This window comes from Macrobrachium nipponense, chromosome 7 (genome assembly GCF_015104395.2).
Source record: "Macrobrachium nipponense isolate FS-2020 chromosome 7, ASM1510439v2, whole genome shotgun sequence".
Taxonomy (NCBI): domain Eukaryota; kingdom Metazoa; phylum Arthropoda; class Malacostraca; order Decapoda; family Palaemonidae; genus Macrobrachium; species Macrobrachium nipponense.
Window position 1 is genome coordinate 649,521 of NC_061109.1, and position 17,957 is coordinate 667,477.

Here is a 17,957-nt window from a genome sequence, read left to right on the forward strand (position 1 = left end):
AACCAAAATGACTATTACTGAAATGTTTGTTGTATTGTGGATGTTCCTAGCAGGAGCATTTATGTGTTATAGTGGCCTCGGAAAGGAGGCTTCTTTGTCACTTGGCCCCAGATCTGTGGAAGATCGGGGATATGGATTTATATCAATGAACAGAGGACAGAAACGCTCTCGGAATAGGAGGAAGACTAGGAAGACGATACTTCAGCTGATTGATCTGGTAAAGAAGTTGCAGGACTCGGGACTTGGAAGACAACCTAAGGACGACGTAAAACGGAAGGCTGAGCGTCAACCTGCGCGAGGAGTGCGGAAAGAACACGACCAATGGAGGGCGGCTAAAGAACCTACTACCAATATGCCAAAAGGACACGATAAACGATGGGCAACAAAACCACCTGCTACCCAGAAGCCCAAAGACCACGACAAACAGAGGCCAGCAGAAGTATCTTTCAAGGTGAAGCCGCAAAAAGGTGGTCAAAGGAAAGGCGGCAAATTACCTGTTAGGCCCAAGAAATGGAAGACTATAGAGGAAGAGAGAGACGGACTAGTGATTGCACTATTAGTCCAGATGGAGGAATTCTCCTCAGTCTCGAAGAATGTCGCATTTATAAACCACTTGGATAGACACATCTTTAATCTTGAAGCGGCCACAAAGGACGATTTGGGAAAGGTGATCCTAAAAGTCCAGCAATGCCGCTGTCAAGACTCAAAATGGAAGAAAGAAAATGATGAGACGCCAAAGCCTCGCATCGGCCAGCGGAAACTGAAAAAGTTGCTGGCAGAAAAGAGGCGATTGATAGATGAACTTTATTTACAAGTAGAAGACCTTGATCCAATCGACGAAAACGTCCCTGTGATATATCACTTGGATGGTCACATATTGGACCTCCAGCTGGCTGGAGAAGGCACGATGGGCGCGGTCATAGCAGAGACCAAAAAACTGCCAGTGTCAAGCCTATCCAGAGGACAAACGACGAAGGAAAATGCAATTGGAAATGGAAGAAGCTGATAGCCGAAAGGGACGACTTAGTCTTTGAGCTAATGGTCCAGGTAGAAAAAAAGGATCCAACCTCGGCAAATCTCGAGGCGATAGATCACCTGGAAAACCACATCTGGGAACTCGACTTGGCTTCAACAGATGAGCTCAAAATGGTGATCAAGAAAATAATGAAATGCTCCTGTCAAGCTGCCCTGCCTAAGGACTATAGGAAAGATCGGAAGAAGAAGAAGCCGCGCTTTTGGCAGAAGCGTTGGAAGAAACTTCTAACAGAAAGGAATAAGTTGGCAGAGAATTTGTCGGACACAAATAAAAGAAGTTGCTGACAACACGGAGAATATACCTCGCTGACAGGACACTTGCAGAGACACCTGTGGCTCCTCCAAAGAGCAAAAGCAGGAGACATTGAGTTCCTCATGGAAAAAATAATAAATTGTTGGTGTCAGACTCCATGGCAGAATGAAGATTATGAAGATTATGAAGATTATGAAGATGCACCAGACGACATTGAGGAATATTCGTCTCCTTATGAAAAGTCGTACTATTCTGGAATCGAAGACGCACCACCAGACGACAATCACTAGTCCGTCTCTTTATGAAAAGTCGTCTTATTATAGATTCGAAGCCGTACCAAGCGGCATAGACGAATATTCGTCATCTATTACAGATGAGATAATTGACAAATATTCGTCCTCTGGAGAATCTTCGCCACAGGAACTTTCCCCAGAGAGACAGCAGAGAGGAGAGTTCCAAGGTCGGGAGACTCCCAGGAGAGGTGATATCCTCACCAGCCTCGATGAGGCTGAATCCTCTCTCGCCAGTTTCGTCGGGCAGCAACTCCTACAGCAAATCAAAGAGCGGGAGAACGCCCTCATTGAAAAGCTGAAAGAGTATGATGAAGCGAGAGAGCTTTTAAAGAATGAGAGAGGTGCTCTTGATGCTGACATGGAACTCCTCAACCAGGGAAAAGCAGAGCTGGACATTGAACGACAGCAATTCCATGAAGAGAAGGTCGCCTTTGAAATGGAACTCATTCAAAGGGAGACCTTGGAATTGGATAGGGATGTCCTCCAGAGAGAGAGGGAGACATTCTATGTGGAATTAGTTAACATGAGAGAAGAACTAAGAAGAGAAAAAGACAACCTTAGTTACCAAGACTCAAGATGGGAGGCTCGTTGAGGATGCAGTGGACTTGAAATTAGAGAGGGAAGCCCTTCAGAATGAAATGAGGCTCTTCTGTGCCCAGTCGGTTAAAATGAAAGAAGAACTGAGAGAGGAGAAAGAAGCCCTCATCATGGCGCAAAAGAAGCTCGAGATGGACATTGCTGCCTTCACCAAGGAGAAGGAAGAATTCGAAAGAGATGTTCAAAGACGAGGCCTAAAACACAGGGAAGACGAACAGAAAGAGGATTCGAGACTTGAGGAAAAGTTTTGGAAAACTAAATAAACAACAGATCAGTCGGCACTCAAACAAAGAGACGGGGACAAACAGCATGCAGGATATGAGTGAGGAATTAAGGAAGTTTCCAGAAGACAAACTTGAGGAGAGGGAATCTCGACAAGAAAACACACAGACGAAAATATTCCGCAGAAACGAAGTGCCCAAATTCTTTGGTCCTAAACGGTCTTTGGAAGATATGATAAGCGATCTTCGTAGAATCTTCGAGAGGATAGACACGCTAGAAAACGAATAAAAATGGTGAAGAACTGAATGCATATACAGAGGGGAATTCTGAAAATGGTTCGTCAGATAGAAGGAAGTCGAACGCCAATAGAAAGGAGAACGTTCTAGAGAGAACATAACAGCTGTTTGGAGGATGGAGGATGACCTCTCAGGATGAGAGCCTACAGCAGTTCGGAGGATGGAGGACCAGCTCTCAGGATGAGAGCCAACAGCTGTTTGGAGGCTGGAGGATGAGCTCTTAGAACAAGAGCCAACAGCTGTTGCAGAAGGAAGAATAGGTTCTTCTTGTATGCTATGTCCCTTGGTGAACATCTTGTACAAGATATTTGTCATGCGGACAAGGGTCCAATATCTAGATCTATTCTTTCAGATATCCCCCCATTCTGAAGGAATAATCTAGAAGATGGGCTTGCAGAAGGAAGAATAGTTTCTTCTAGTAGTGCTATGTCCTTGGTGAACATTCTTGTACAAGATATTTGTCATGCGACAACGGGTCCAATATCTAGATCTATTCTTTCAGATAACCCCCCATTCTGAGGGAATAATCTAGAAGATGGGCTTTGCAGAAGGAAGAATAGTTTCTTCTAGTATGCTATGTCCCTTGGTGAACATCTTGTACGAGATATTTGTCATGCGGACAAGGGTCCAATATCTAGATCTATTCTTTCAGATAACCACCATTCTGAAGGAATAATCTAGAAGATGGGCTTTGCAGAAGGAAGAATAGTTTTCTTTCTAGTATGCTATTGTCCCTTGGTGAACATATTGTACGAGATATTTGTCATGCGGACAAGGGTCCAATGTCTAGATCTATTCTTTCAGATAACCCCCCCCATTCTGAAGGAATAATCTAGAAGATGGGCTTCCCAGAAGGAAGAATAGTTTCTTCTAGTATGCTATGTCCCTTTGTGGTGAACATCTTGTACAAGATATTTGTCATGTGGGACAAGGTCCAATATCTAGATATTATTCCCCCCTTCAGAATCCCCCCTTACTAGAAGAATATCTAGAAGTATGGGTCCCTTGTTTTTTTTTTTTTTTTTTAACAGAGGAAGATAGTTTCTCTAGTAGCTAGTCCCTTCCGTGAACATCTGTACGAGATATTTGTCTTATGACGGACAGGTGCCAATATCAGATCTATTCTCAGATAACCACCATTCTGAAGGAATAATCTAGAAGATGGGCTTGACAGAAGGAAGAATAGTTCTTCTTTAGTATGCTATGTCCCTTGGTGAACATCTTCTTTGTAACGAGATATTGTCATGCGGACAAGGGTCCTTTCTAATCTAGATTCTATTCTTTCAGATAACCACCATTCCTGAAGGAATAATCTAGAAGATGGGCTTTGCAGAAGGCGGAAGAATAGTTTTGCTTCTAGTATGCTATGTCCCTTGGTGAACATCTTGTACGAGATATTTGTTCATGCCGGACAAGGGTCCCAATATCTAGATCTATTCTTTCAGATAAAACCCCCCATTCTGAAGGAATAATCTAGAAGATGGCTTTGCAGAAGGGAAGAATAAGTTTCTTCTAGTATGCTATGTCCCTTGGTGGACATTTCTTGTACAAGATAATTGTCATGCGGACAAGGTCCAATATCAGATCTATTCCTCCATATATCCCCCCATTCTGAAGGAATAATCTAGAAGATGGGCTTTGCAGAAGCGAAGAATAGTTTTCTTCTAGTATGCTATGTCCCTTGGTGAACATCTTGTCCAGATATTTGTTATGTGGACAAGGCCCATCCAATATCTAGATCTATTCTTTTCACATAAGCATTCTAAAGGATAATTTTCTAGAAGATGGGCTTTGCAGAAGGGAAAGACAGGTCCATTCTTCTAGTATGTATCGCTGGTGAACATCTTGGTACAAGAGATATTTGTTAATGCGGACAAGGGGTCCAATATCTAGATCTATTCTTTAGAATAACTCCCATTCTGAGGAATAATCTAGGAAGATGGGCTTTGCAGAAGGAAGAATAGTTTCTTTCTAGTATTGGCTAATGTCCCTTGGTGTAACATCGTGTACAAGATATTTGTCATGCGGACAAGGGTCCAATATCTAGATCTATTCTTTCAGAACCCCCCATTCTGAAGGAATAATCTAGAAGATGGGCTTTGCAGAAGAAGAAAGTTTCTTCTTGTATACAATGTCCTTGGTGAACATCATGTACAAGATATTTGTCATGCGGACAAGGGTCCAATATCTAGATCTATTCTTTCAGATATCCCTCCATTATGAAGGAATAATCTAGAAGATAGGCTTTGCAGAAGGAAGAATAGTTTCTTCTAGTATGCTATGTCCCTTAATGAACATTTTGTACAAGATATTTGTCATACGGACAATGGTCCAATATCTAAATCTATTCTTTCATATAACCCGCCATTCTGAAGGAATAATCTAGAAGATGGGCTTTGCAGATGGAAGAATAGGTTCTTCTAGTATGCTATGTCCCTTGGTGAACATCTTGTACGAGATATTTGTCATGCGAACAAGGGTCCAATATCTAGATCTGTTCTTTCAGATAACCACCCATTCTGAAGGAATAATCTAGAAGATGGGCTTTGCAGAAGGAAGAATAGTTTCTTCTAGTATGCTATGTCCCTTGGTGAACATCTTGTACAAGATATTTGTCAAGCGGACAAGGGTCCAATATCTAGATCTATTCTTTCAGATAACCAACCATTCTGAAGGAATAATCTAGAAGATGGGCTTTGCAGAAGGAAGAATAGTTTCTTCTAGTATGCTATTGTCATTGGTGACATCTTGTACAATAGAATAATTTGTACATGCGGAAAATGAACAATCCAATATTAGATCTAGATCTATTACTTTCAAGAATAATCCCCCAGAATTGGGCTGAAGGAATAATCTTAGAAGATGTCTTTGGCAGAAGAAGATAGGGTCCTACTAGTATTGCTTATGTCCCTTTGGTGAACATCCTTGGTAACAAGATATTTGTCATGCGGACAAGGGTCCAATATCTAGATCTATACTTTCAGATATTCCACCATTCTGAAGGAATAATCTAGTAGTGCTTTTGTTTTATGCAGAAGAGATAGTCTCTAGTATGCTTCTGTCTAGAAGAGGGATTTAGTCCCTCTAGTATTTGCTCTGTCTAGAAGGAAGAAAGGTTTCTTTCTATTTTAGTATGTCTTCCCTGGTGAACATCTTATACAAGATATTTGTTATGCGGACAAGGGTCCAATATCTAGATCTAATCTTTCAGATAACCCCCATTCTGAAGGAATAATCTAGAACATGGGCTTTGCAGAAGGAAGAATAGTTTCTTCTTGTATGCTATGTCCCTTAGTGAACATCTTGTACAAGATATTTGTCATGCGGACAAGGGTCCAATATCTAGATATATTCTTTCAGATAACCTCCCATTCTGAAGTAATAATCTAGAAGATGGGCTTTGCAGAAGGAAGAATAGTTTCTTCTTATATGCTATGTCCCTTGGTGAACATCTTGTACAAGATATTTGTCATGCGGACAAGGGTCCAATATCTAGATCTATTCTTTCAGATAACCAACCATTCCGAAGTAATAATCTAGAAGATGGGCTTTGCAGAAGGAAGAATAGTTTCTTCTAGTATGCTTTGTCCCTTGGTGAACATCTTGTACAAGATATCTGTCATGCGGACAAGGGTCCAATATCTAGATCTATTCTTTCAGATATCCCCCCATTCTGAAGGAATAATCTAGAAGATGGGCTTTGCAGAAGGAAGAATAGTTTCTTCTAGTATGCTATGTCCCTTGATGAAAATCTTGTACAAGATATCTGTCATGCGGACAAGGGTCCAATATCTAGATCTATTCTTTCAGATATCCCCCCATTCTGAAGGAATAATCTAGATGGGCTTTGCAGAAGGAAGAATAGTTTCTTCTAGTATGCTATGTCCCTTGGTGAACATCTTGTCAAGATATCTGTCATGCGGACAAGGGTCCGGGTCCCAATATCTAGATCTATTCTTTCAGATATTCCACCATTCTGAAGGAATAATCTAGATGGGCTTTGCAGAAGGAAGAATAGTTTCTTCTAGTATGCTATGTCCCTTGATGAAAATCTTGTACAAGATATCTGTCATGCGGACAAGGGTCCAATATCTAGATCTATTCTTTCAGATATTCCACCATTCTGAAGGAATAATCTAGATGGGCTTTGCAGAAGGAAGAATAGTTTCTTCTAGTATGCTATGTCCCTTGGTGAACATCTTGCACAAGATATCTGTCATGCGGACAAGGTCCAATATCTAGATCCATTTCTTCAGATATCCCCCCATTTCGAAGGAATAATCTAGAAGCTGTGGGCTTTGCAGAAGGAAGAATAGTTTCTTCTAGTATGCTATGTCCCTTGGTGAACATCTTGTACAAGATATTTGTCATGCGGACAAGGGTCCAATATCTAGATCTATTCTTTCAGATAACCCACCATTCTGAAGTAATAATCTAGAAGATGGTCTTTGCAGAAGGAAGAATAGGTTCTTATAGTATGCTATGTCCCTTGGTGAACATCTTGTACAAGATATTTGTCATGCGGACAAGGGTCCCATATCTAGTTGTATTCTTTCAGATAACCACCATTCTGAAGAAATAATCTAGAAGATGGCTTTGCAGAAGGAAGAATAGTTTCTTCTAGTATGCTGTGTCCCTTTGTGAACATCTTGTACAAGATATTTGTCATGTGGACAAGGGTCCAATATCTAGATCTATTCTTTCAGATAACCCACCATTCTGAAGTAATAATCTAGAAGATGGGCTTTGCAGAAGGAAGAATAGTTTCTTCTAGTATGCCATGTCCCTTGGTGAAAATCTTGTACAAGATATTTGTCATGCGGACAAGGGTCCAATTTCTAGATCTATTCCTTTCATATAACCGGCAATTCTGAAGTAATAATCTAGAAGATGGGCTTTGCAGAAGGAAGAATAGTTTCTTCTAGTATGGGCCATGTCCTTGGTGAAACATCTTATACAAGATATTTGTCTTGCGGACAAGGGTCCAATATCTAGATCTATTCTTTCAGATATTCCACCATTCTGGCATTACAGTTTACAAGTATACTTAGAAGAAAGAGGATTGAATGACGATTACAAGAGCGTATATCATTGAATGAGGAATCGACTGTGCAGGCCAATTTAGTAGGCATTTATGAACGCACCAACTTGAAAAGTAAAGCAAGATGGACGGTTAAAAAGGTCGACCACATACGAACTCGGTGTCCGCTGTTACACCTCCGTTCGATTCCTTGCGAAAGGTTCGAATAATTTCGGGGAATAATCGTTATTAATTTTATATAATTTTCTTAACGAATTATTATTCAATATATAATTTTGTAAATTATGACGGAAATAAATGTTCGAAGATGATTTGACTTAGCAGTGATTTTTGATAAGGGCGTGAAACTATATTCATGTGAGGTGTAAAACGGATCCTTGTCGTAGCTTTCGGAAGCGTCACATAGGCCTAGTCCTGATTGCAGGCTATCTCTCTCTCTCTCTCTCTCTCTCTCTCTCTATCTCTCTCTCTGTCTCTCTAATATCGTTGTTATAGCTATTATAAATAACGCTGCAGTATTACTGGTATTTACTCAAATATTATTACTCTTTATTATTATTAATTCACTTACCTCCGATAATCTGAGACAGTGAATTCACTGTCTCAATGCATTCACTGCGACAGTGAATTCATGGTGAAATTGAATTCGCTCTGACAGTGAATTTTATTCGCGTACATATATAAATATTACCACTTTCGTATCCACAACGGAGGAGGCTCAGAATACTACTAATCTGTGTGTCTTGTCGTCAGCATAGTATCTCCAGACACTACATGCATCAATTGTACTATATGGGCAACTTTCCCATTGATCATTGTGTCATCAACACTTTGTCACACCTGTCTGTCTGTCTGTCTGTCACAAGTTCCAAAGCAGTCATGAGTCAATCTTGCAAATCTCATATACACATTTCGCGCCCTTTTCCAAAAGCAGTCATAAATGGGGGGGGGGGGGGGGGGGGGGGGGTTGTACTGATGTTCAATTAAGTGACACGAAGTCACGCCTGACCTTTGCCATCTACTGGCTGAATAATGTTTGACCACCATATCTATTTTCCAGTCAATACATTTTCATACTTTTTTTTTTTTTCATGGCCGGAAGTCTAATTCACACGTCTAGTACCACAGGAAACCGACGACCACCCATCTTGTTCGTGACTCTGTTTGCTGGTTGGTGGTCGCTGTCTGTTTTCTGCTTTGTTATTTATTTATTTATCTATTTGTGAATTGTACAGTTTACATAACTTAAGTTTTATTTCTTAATAATAGTTTAATTCTTTTTAGCAAAAGTTCCAGTGTTCTCATTTTAACCTTAACATTAACTTATCATAATGGTTTTGCAATACATTTAAAAAGTAAATTCTACATAATACGGTTTTCACGAGACATTTCTTAATTGCGTATAATGGTGACGTTCATCGCGATGAATACTTATATGCTGCTGCTGATGCTGCTGTGGTCTGCGTCCTTTGGGTGAAAGCTTCTCTCTCCTGCTTCCGATTCCTCTGCTGATTCTCTGTTGCACCGAACTAATTTACTCCAAATATTGGTTGCCAGTCTGTATCATCTCTGAATAATTGGTTCTGCTTTGTATCTCTTTTGTTCTATTATTCAGATCCTCATCTTCTCGGTTGTTTCTCACTGCAGACCTTAGTATCTTGTTTTGGATTTTGTGTAATGCACTTATATTGGAAGTCGATGCTGCTAAACACGTGGGTATTGGTGGATATTCCATGATTGGTCTTATCATTAGGCTTTTGTGGAAATGGATCTCAGTATTTGTGCTCATATTTGTAAACTTCTGAAGATGTTCCAATTGCACAACTTCCTCTGAATGGAGGCTGCTCTTCCACAGTTCCCAACAACAGTGTCAGGAATCAAGGTATAGCCAGAGCATATTGTACGGGCAACGTAACAACAAGGCAAATAGAAAAAGTTATTTATTCACAATATAATAGTCGGCCCATGCCCTCAAGGTTTATTTTGTCTCCTGAAAGGCAAATGGGTGCCGGTGCTATAGTCTCTCTCTCTCTCTCACTACTTCCGTTGGATGAAACTGTACGGCGTTTGTGTGTGTGTGTGTGTGTGTGTGTGTGAGAGAGAGAGACTGAGAGAAAGAGAGAGAGAGAGAGAGAGAGAGAGAGAGAGAGTTGTACACACAGAAGGTCAGTGCGAGGACACCGTAACATTCTCCCGTCCGAATGATTCCGTTGAAGTATGGTTTGCAAATATGTCATATGAAAGTTGGTGATGACCCGACTTCAACCAAATCCGGCGCGATCCTCCTCACCACAAATGATTCAGAATTAACTTCTCCCCAAATGACGAAAGCAATCAAACGTGTGTCCATCCATTCATCACTCGAGAACCAATTTACGAGGCGCCATTTCCGACGAAGTTCGGGTTGGAAGAACAGGTCCTCCTTCTTTCCCCCCGCCCCCCCTTCCTCTTCAGGCACTTGCTCAGAATAGTGTGCTATGCGCCACCTCTGCTATGGTCGAGAATTACCTGTAGTGCAGAGCATTTCTCTCCCCCTACCCCACCCCCCGCCAATGTTTCCGTACCGATAATACTGCCATATTAGATGCCATGAAGAAGTATAGGCCAGTCTATCTACACCAGAGTCTTTCTGGGGGGCTCTTATAGAGAGAGACTGTTACCAGAGCTTCAAGTTGTCGTCTATCTTGTCTTGACAGTGGCGACCATCGGTTTCCGTGACCTCTGGCGCTATTGATCTAAAGGACATTTTATTAATAATGGCTGCTAAAATCTATGGAAGTGTATTTTTTTTTCTTATTTGATCAGGCGTCCCCGAACACTGTGGAAAACAGCAAAACTGAATTCCAGGAATATAAAAAGGGGCTCTAGAGTGGGTCTATTGTGGCGTCGTCCTTTACCTCTGCCAACTTCCACCCCCTTCCTTCTCTACCCCCCCCCCCCCCACCCCTCCCTACATGTTGGGGACCTCCTCGGCTGTCTAGGGACTGAAGCAACCTGGCAAAATTCGATAAGTAAAACCATAGTTTTATTGTGTTATGCATTTTTCCCCTTACACCTTTGCCATCTTAGTAATGAATAATAGATGCACTAAGTGGGACATAGTGCGACTTTGGCATTTCATTCTGCGTCCCCCTTCCCTGACATCCTACCCCAGCTCCTGAAAAGACCGATTTTTACATTGCGATCCCCTAGATTTGCATATTAATATAGTTACCAGGTTGGCGCGTGGGGGCGGGGGGGGGGGGGGGCGGGGTGGATCTAGCCATACCAGTCGGTAGCATTAATATTGAAGGTTAAGCTACGTACACCCAAGGGAATCGGAAAAAGGGTATACCTCCTCCCTTTTTTATACTATTTGAATAACAACCAAACACGGCGCAGTGTTTGGCATATTTAAATAATAATTTAGATTATATAAAAAAAATCAAAACTATGGTTGTATTCGAAGAATGTAAAAATAAATCAATACAGATGATTGAAGTGACATTTGAATGAAACTGTAGCTGAGTGACTTCTCACCCTGACCTGGCCTCCAGGTGGCGCGGTTCTTGGTGGGATAAGCCGCAACGCCCCACAAATGACTCTACCTGACCATTCTATACCTTGCGTACACCCAGTTACAAAGGCGGTGTCGCACCGCCAGGCCTGGCTCGGAGATATCATGCCCTTCTTGCCCTGAAAGTGGCCTACGTTCAAACAACCAATACATAGTTAGGGTGGTTCGAATGGGAGGAGGGAAATTACGGTAATCACGCAAAGAAATGCAATATAGAATGAAATATATATGGACATAGAGAGAGAGAGAGAGAGAGAGAGAGAGAGAGAGAGAGAGAGCTTTTATTCCTGTTTAGTTATTAATCTGATGGATATACTTGAGACCTTCTGCTTTAAGAAACATGTTATATATTTTTTAGAAAATAATTATTATCAAATCTTGGAAGGTAAAATAATACTCAGATGCAGCATTTCATACACTATTATATTTTCCAAATGTTTACAATCATTTCATTACAAAAAATAAACCATGGCTATGTAAAAGACTATTGAACAGGAGATATCGAAAGTGGTGGGTTTCTTGTATAGCTTGGAGGGGGAACACCAACAAGGTGAGTTGGACGTTAGCCGCTGAAGCCACGAATAAAGGCGGAGTGAGTGAGCAAAAGTGAACCGGAGGGTGTGGGTGTTAGCTAAATCGTGACCGATCTCACCAGGTCTAAAGACTGTCCCCAAATAATTGAGACACTAAATATGTTAATAGTGTAGTTTTGCAACACCTGCATAATTTATATCCCAACATCATTACATTAATGCACCGATGCACACATTTCACTGCATTCCATTTCATATAATTTATTTTCACAAAGATTTTCTGAAACAATGTAATAAATATACTATACTATAAGAAATGTAGTAATTAAAATACTTTCTATGAGCAGCCCAGATAGTTGTGAGGGGTGGAGCCAAGTGGCCCATCACACTCAAATACTGGTAACTTAACTAAGTTATGCCATAAATACAAATCCTTTAGCGCCTCGGTGGCGTGGTTGGTATGGTGTTTGCGTCCCACCTCGGTGGTCGCGGGTTCGATTCTCGGCCATTCCATTGAGGAGTGAGAGATGTGTATTTCTGGTGATAGAACTTCACTCTCGACGTGGTTCGGAAGTCACGTAAAACCGTTGGTCCCGTTGCTGAATAGCCACTGGTTCCATGCAACGTAAAAACACCATACAAACAAACAAATACAAATCCTGTAGTACTAGATTAACATATCCAGCGATGTGTCTAGCATATATTAATTGATAAAATAATACCCTTGAAAATTGATGCTTTGATGACCCGTACAACCCACGGCTGCAAAAACCTGGTGTGTAACATCTTTGTGACCAGATTCGAATATTAATGGTAATACAGGTAATTATAGTCCAGTCAATCTAGGGCAAAAATAGATACAGTCTAGCACAAATTGGTAGAGTAGCCATTTACAGTTTTGTGATCCTTGGCCACATGTAAATGACATTATCAAACATCTACCATTATCTAAATAATCAATGCAGGCGATATAAGACGGAGAGAGAGAGAGAGAGAGAGAGAGAGAGAGAGAGAGAGAGAGAGAGAGAGAGAGAGAGAGAGAATACAGCTGCTTCAGGATAATGAAAAAAGGATATTTTCGTCTGAATAATATTGATATGAATAGTTAGTTCCAACAGTATCTAAGTCATTTCTATTTAGAATCTATGATAACGATTAAAAACATGATGTGATAAGATTTCTTAATAATTTTCTAAAAAACATACGGTAACATGTTTCTTAAAGCAGAAGGTCTCATATACATCCGTCAGATTAATAAGTGAACAGGAATAAAAGCTTTCTCTCTCTCTCTCCATACACTGTATGCATTTCTTACGTTACTGGTCCTCGTGCTCTCTCTCTCTCTCTCTCTCTCTCTCTCTCTGTCCATATATATTCATTCATTATTGCATTTATTTGTGTGATTACCGTCATTTCCCTCCTTCTCCCATTCGAACCATTCTAACTGTGTACTGGTTGTTTGAACTGGGCCACTTTCAGGGCAAGAAAGGCATGATCTCTCCGAGCCAGGCTTGGCGGGGCGACATCGCTTTTGTAACTGGGTTTACCTTGGCCTTCTCAGCACTTTAGTTAAGCACTTCATTCCATTCCACTTATCCGGTCCGTAATATGGCATTGTAGTATCTTCTTCCTGACTCCAACACTCACCTTCTGCAGTTATGCTTCAGAGGACCAACCACACCAGTAAATTTTGTTGGAGTGAAGGTTAGGACAGTCAAACCAAGGTCTGGAAAATTTGGAATTTGGATCAGTAAATCAACATATATCAATTTTCACGAGCTTTTATATTTGCAGCCTCCATAAAACATGACTGTATTTCTTGACTAGTACTCAGGTCATTTTTAGATATCAGTGCAATACTCCCAATGGTTTGAAAATCTCTAGATACTTAAGTTTCATCTAGAGAGCCTGATCAGTTTCCCCATAGGTCTAGAATTGTTTTTGGCTTGCTGCATATTGAGAAAATCAAGGGCCTGAAATCATTACCTAAAATCTATTAGAGATTTTAGTAGTAGAACTTTCACTAGGAGTTTACTTTCCCCTCAACTAGTGTTTAATGATAATAGTTGAGATATTTCTCACTTTATTATGTCAAACTAAAACTCGAACTCAAATCTTCGAGAGACTTTCAGGTGAAGGAATTTCCTGAAGTCTACAATTGGTCATCTCATTTACTGGTTAGGCAGGATTAACTTCGCTTCTGCAAATCCTGATTTTATGACAGCTTTCTGCGAATGAGTAATACAACTCATACTTTCACACATCGAGGTCAAAAGCCCTTCTGGAAGTCTGAACACCCAACCAGCAATTTCAAAGCAGCACCAGCACTGTAGAGAGGACACTGACAACAGAACTCCAATCACGACTACACTGGAAGACTGAGTGACAACCTTCAGTGAAAACTAGAGACGAGTTTCACAATCACGTTCTCTTAAAACCTCCAATATTATGGAGCTGCATTTTGCACTCCATAAGTTACTTTCCGCCAGGACAAGATCCATGGAAACCAAAATAGATTCACTCGTTTATTAAAAGGAAATAATTGGTAAATGACAAACCGACTCAAATACTAAGCACTTACTGGATGCCAAGTAATACTGGTTTTACCACAAGACAAAAAATAAATAGGAAAATAAATAAAAAATGAATGGATAAAATAAAAATTAGATAAATGAAAAATGTTTATGATCTTACAGGATACCAGGTAATACTGGTTTTATTAAAAGCAAAGAAACAAAGAAAGAAAATTAAATACTGCACACTTACATGATGCCAAGCAATACTGATTTTATTACAAACCCCAAACAAACAAACATTTACATTAATTTGTATCACTTTACATAATTCAGTGCAAATAATCAACTTCTCAATTTCCAAAGGACCTGCTCTCCAGGTTTTACACAGGTGAAACAATTGATGCCTCGAGGACAATCTAGTACTAAGGTCTAGTGAAACTAGATCAGTTGCAACCACACCCAATCAACCCTCGACAGACAATCGTCACAAATTCCAAGCAGTAGAAAACCTCTAGAGATTTCTGGCCAGTGTTTTAATGAGACTTTTTTTCTGTTGCATTCTTAAAGTTCCCGGAATGGTTATTCAACCTCTTGTCTGAAGTATTTGCATTCATCTAATTTCCACCAAAAGTCCACTATTCCCAAATAGAAACATTTTCATTTAGTCTTACACCTCAAACACTTCTTCAAGAAATATATTGGGCCTAAAACCTAGAGTTCAATATACGAAAAAAACAAATATTAAGTTCAGTAACTGTTTAAACAATTCTTCAAAAAATATATTTGGTCTAAAACCTAGAGTTCAGTAAAGAAAACAAAACTAATATTAAGTTTAGTCACTGTTTAAATAATTATTTAAGAAATTTATTTGGTCTGTCTCTTGGCAACGTCTGCTGCTGCTGCTGCTGCTGTTGCTGCCTACACAGGCACAGCAGTGATGCCAACCCCTCTAAAAGACAAGAAATTATCCTACATAGATGGAAATTACTCAACATTCTGAGGTTGTGGAAATAAGAACTAATACTAATGAAGATATTAATCAATACAGGCAGGCATTGTTACAATTACCCTGCACTTAAAAATATTGCCCTTATGTATAAAATATTTGGTCAAATTATCCTACGTGTAGGGCAATTACCCTGCGGTTGGCAACACTGAAGCACACCTGCAGCCGTGACCAGTGATGGCAGTTAAGTAGGCTCCTCTTTGGAGGGGTGCCGATCGTCCTACCCCGCTTTGTAGGGGGGCCGATCGTAAAAATATTTGCCAAAAATACACTAATCAAGACAGGCTAATGAAATTATCAGGCATTATTAGCACTATAATAACGCATATTCTCTGTGAGTTTTATCATCCTACAGGGAAAATAAATGATTTTATGAAAAAAAAAAATGTAAAATTCGGTGCCCGTCGTACAAAAGGATAAATTTTGTGATCGGTAAAAAACTACTCTCTTGAATAGAAATTCGGTCTGTAGGCATGTTGGTATATCCACCTGGAACATGCACTTAAAGTATTATCAAAATAGAACAGTAAATAAGCACGTATTAACAAAAAAAAAAAAGAGCAACAACTTCAGCGAAAGCCCCGCCGATAAATGAGATAATAGCTAGGAAGAAATATTCAGAAAAAATTCAAACCTCGATTTAGGGACAAAACCTTTTGAGAGTTTGTAGTTATTATGTCACTTGATAGCCTAAAACTTCTAAAAATTATATTATTTAGGAAAATCAAAGAAATAACCACACCCCCTTCCCGAAAAAAACCAAACCAGAGAAAAAGCGAAAAAGCGATTTTTTCTGAGGACAAGAAACTTGAAAAATTAGTTTAAATACCCCTGATACCCTTCAAGTTGTTTTCTGTGATGAAACTAATCTTAGGAAACGTAGAAAACGACATCGACCAATTTTTGAGAGATAAACTATAAAATTTGCGATTTGCATATATACCGGCGGGGCTTTCGCTGAAGTTGTTTTTTTTTTCTTTTATTTTATTACGTGCTTATTTACTGTTCTATTTTGATAATAATTTATGTGCATGTTGCAGGTGGATATACCAACATTCTGTCAGACCGAATTTCTATTCAAGACTGTAGTTTTCTCACCGACCACCAGTGTCCCTTGTACAAGAGACACTGAATTTCACATTTTTTTTCATAAAATCATTTATTTTCCCTGTAGGATGATGAAACTCACAGAGAATATGCGTTATTATAGTGATAATAATATCTGATAATTACATTAGCCTGTCTGATTAGTGTGTTTTTGGCCAAAATTTTTTTATATTTTTACGATCGGCACCCTTCCAAGGTGGAGACTATCCTTAATGATATTTCAACCATCTGAACATTTTCTGTAAAAATTCTGTAGAAATCTGTAGATGTGAAACAAAACCTTGAACTAAATCTGCAGGATCGCTTGTTTATTCTTAATCACTTTGTTATTCATTTATTTTCACATCTTAATTAGGATGAAATTCGGGCAAATAAAAGAACTTTCATTTAATACTACTTTTAAGTTCTGAACACAGCCAAAATTATGCCGGGTATCGTCTCCCCGAATCGCATTCAATAATAAGAACGAAGGGAGTAAACAACTTGTTATTCTCTGATAGACATCCTCAAAACAAAAGAGGTGAACGGTAATTCCTTTGGACGCAGAACAGGAAAATTAAAGAAAAAGTTACTATGCACTCACAAACATGTCTAATTGAAATCAACGTTTCTCTTATGTCGTACATTTCTCGTCTGTCATACTGCGTCCAGATTTCCTTCCTTATTATAATAATCTCAAAAAATGACGTATTTCTTACCATGTATTTTGTAGGGAACAAACCTGTGTTGCAGTAGGTAACCTACTTCTTTTTTCTTTTTCTTTTTTTTTTCTGATATAAAGTAGGACAACTCTTTCAACTAAAAAATCTTAGCTGGGTAAGCTCAACATAGTTATGGTGTTGTATCAAGGTTAACATCAAACCTTTCAAGGAATTCATGAAACAGCCTCAACTTGACTTCATAGTCAGATGAATTATTGAGGAACTTGATTCTTTATCCAGTTACATCTGAGCCAACAGGAAATCTTTTGCCATTTGAGAGGCATCTGAAAAAAAACAGGCTGTTTATCTAAAATTCTTTAATTCTTGTGTATCAAGAGCGCTTCATTTCTCAGCTCACTCCTTACTTGGGTACCAAGAGTCATTACCTGCTGAAGTCCTAGATAGAAAAAAATCTATGGATAATAGATATAATTTGGTTATATCGTCCCTTAGTCACAGCAGCATTTGCACACTTCATTTTGGCCACAACCATAAACAGAATCGAAGCATAAATAGCAAAGTGGCTTACATTCTTTATTTTCGCAGCTCGGTTTCAGGATTTAGAGAATGGAGAGAATGGTAAAATCTGTGGATTTCCCCTGTTTGGGAGGAAAAATCTGAAATTCTGTAAGCACAAAAAAATATGCAGATTTTTAGATTAATCTGTAGATCTGGCAACACTGCAAACGGTTCTCTCTCCTCTCTCTCTCTCTCTCTCTCTCTCTCTCTCTCTCTCTCTCTCAGGGAATTTTCGTCTCCATTCCCCCAAACTGTAAATTGCGACGAATCTCACTCCTGAAA

At 39.6% G+C, this 17,957-nt stretch overlaps 1 protein-coding gene across 1 annotated transcript in view; it reads left to right on the forward strand.

Moving 5' to 3' along the window:
* The first annotated feature begins 2,249 nt into the window (after positions 1-2,249).
* LOC135217233 (uncharacterized) overlaps positions 2,250-17,957 on the forward strand; it is a 26,867-nt gene continuing 11,159 nt past the window's right edge. The window contains exon 1 of the mRNA XM_064252957.1: positions 2,250-2,422. Coding sequence (XP_064109027.1) covers positions 2,250-2,422 — 173 coding nt within the window. The remainder of the gene's footprint in view (positions 2,423-17,957) is intronic.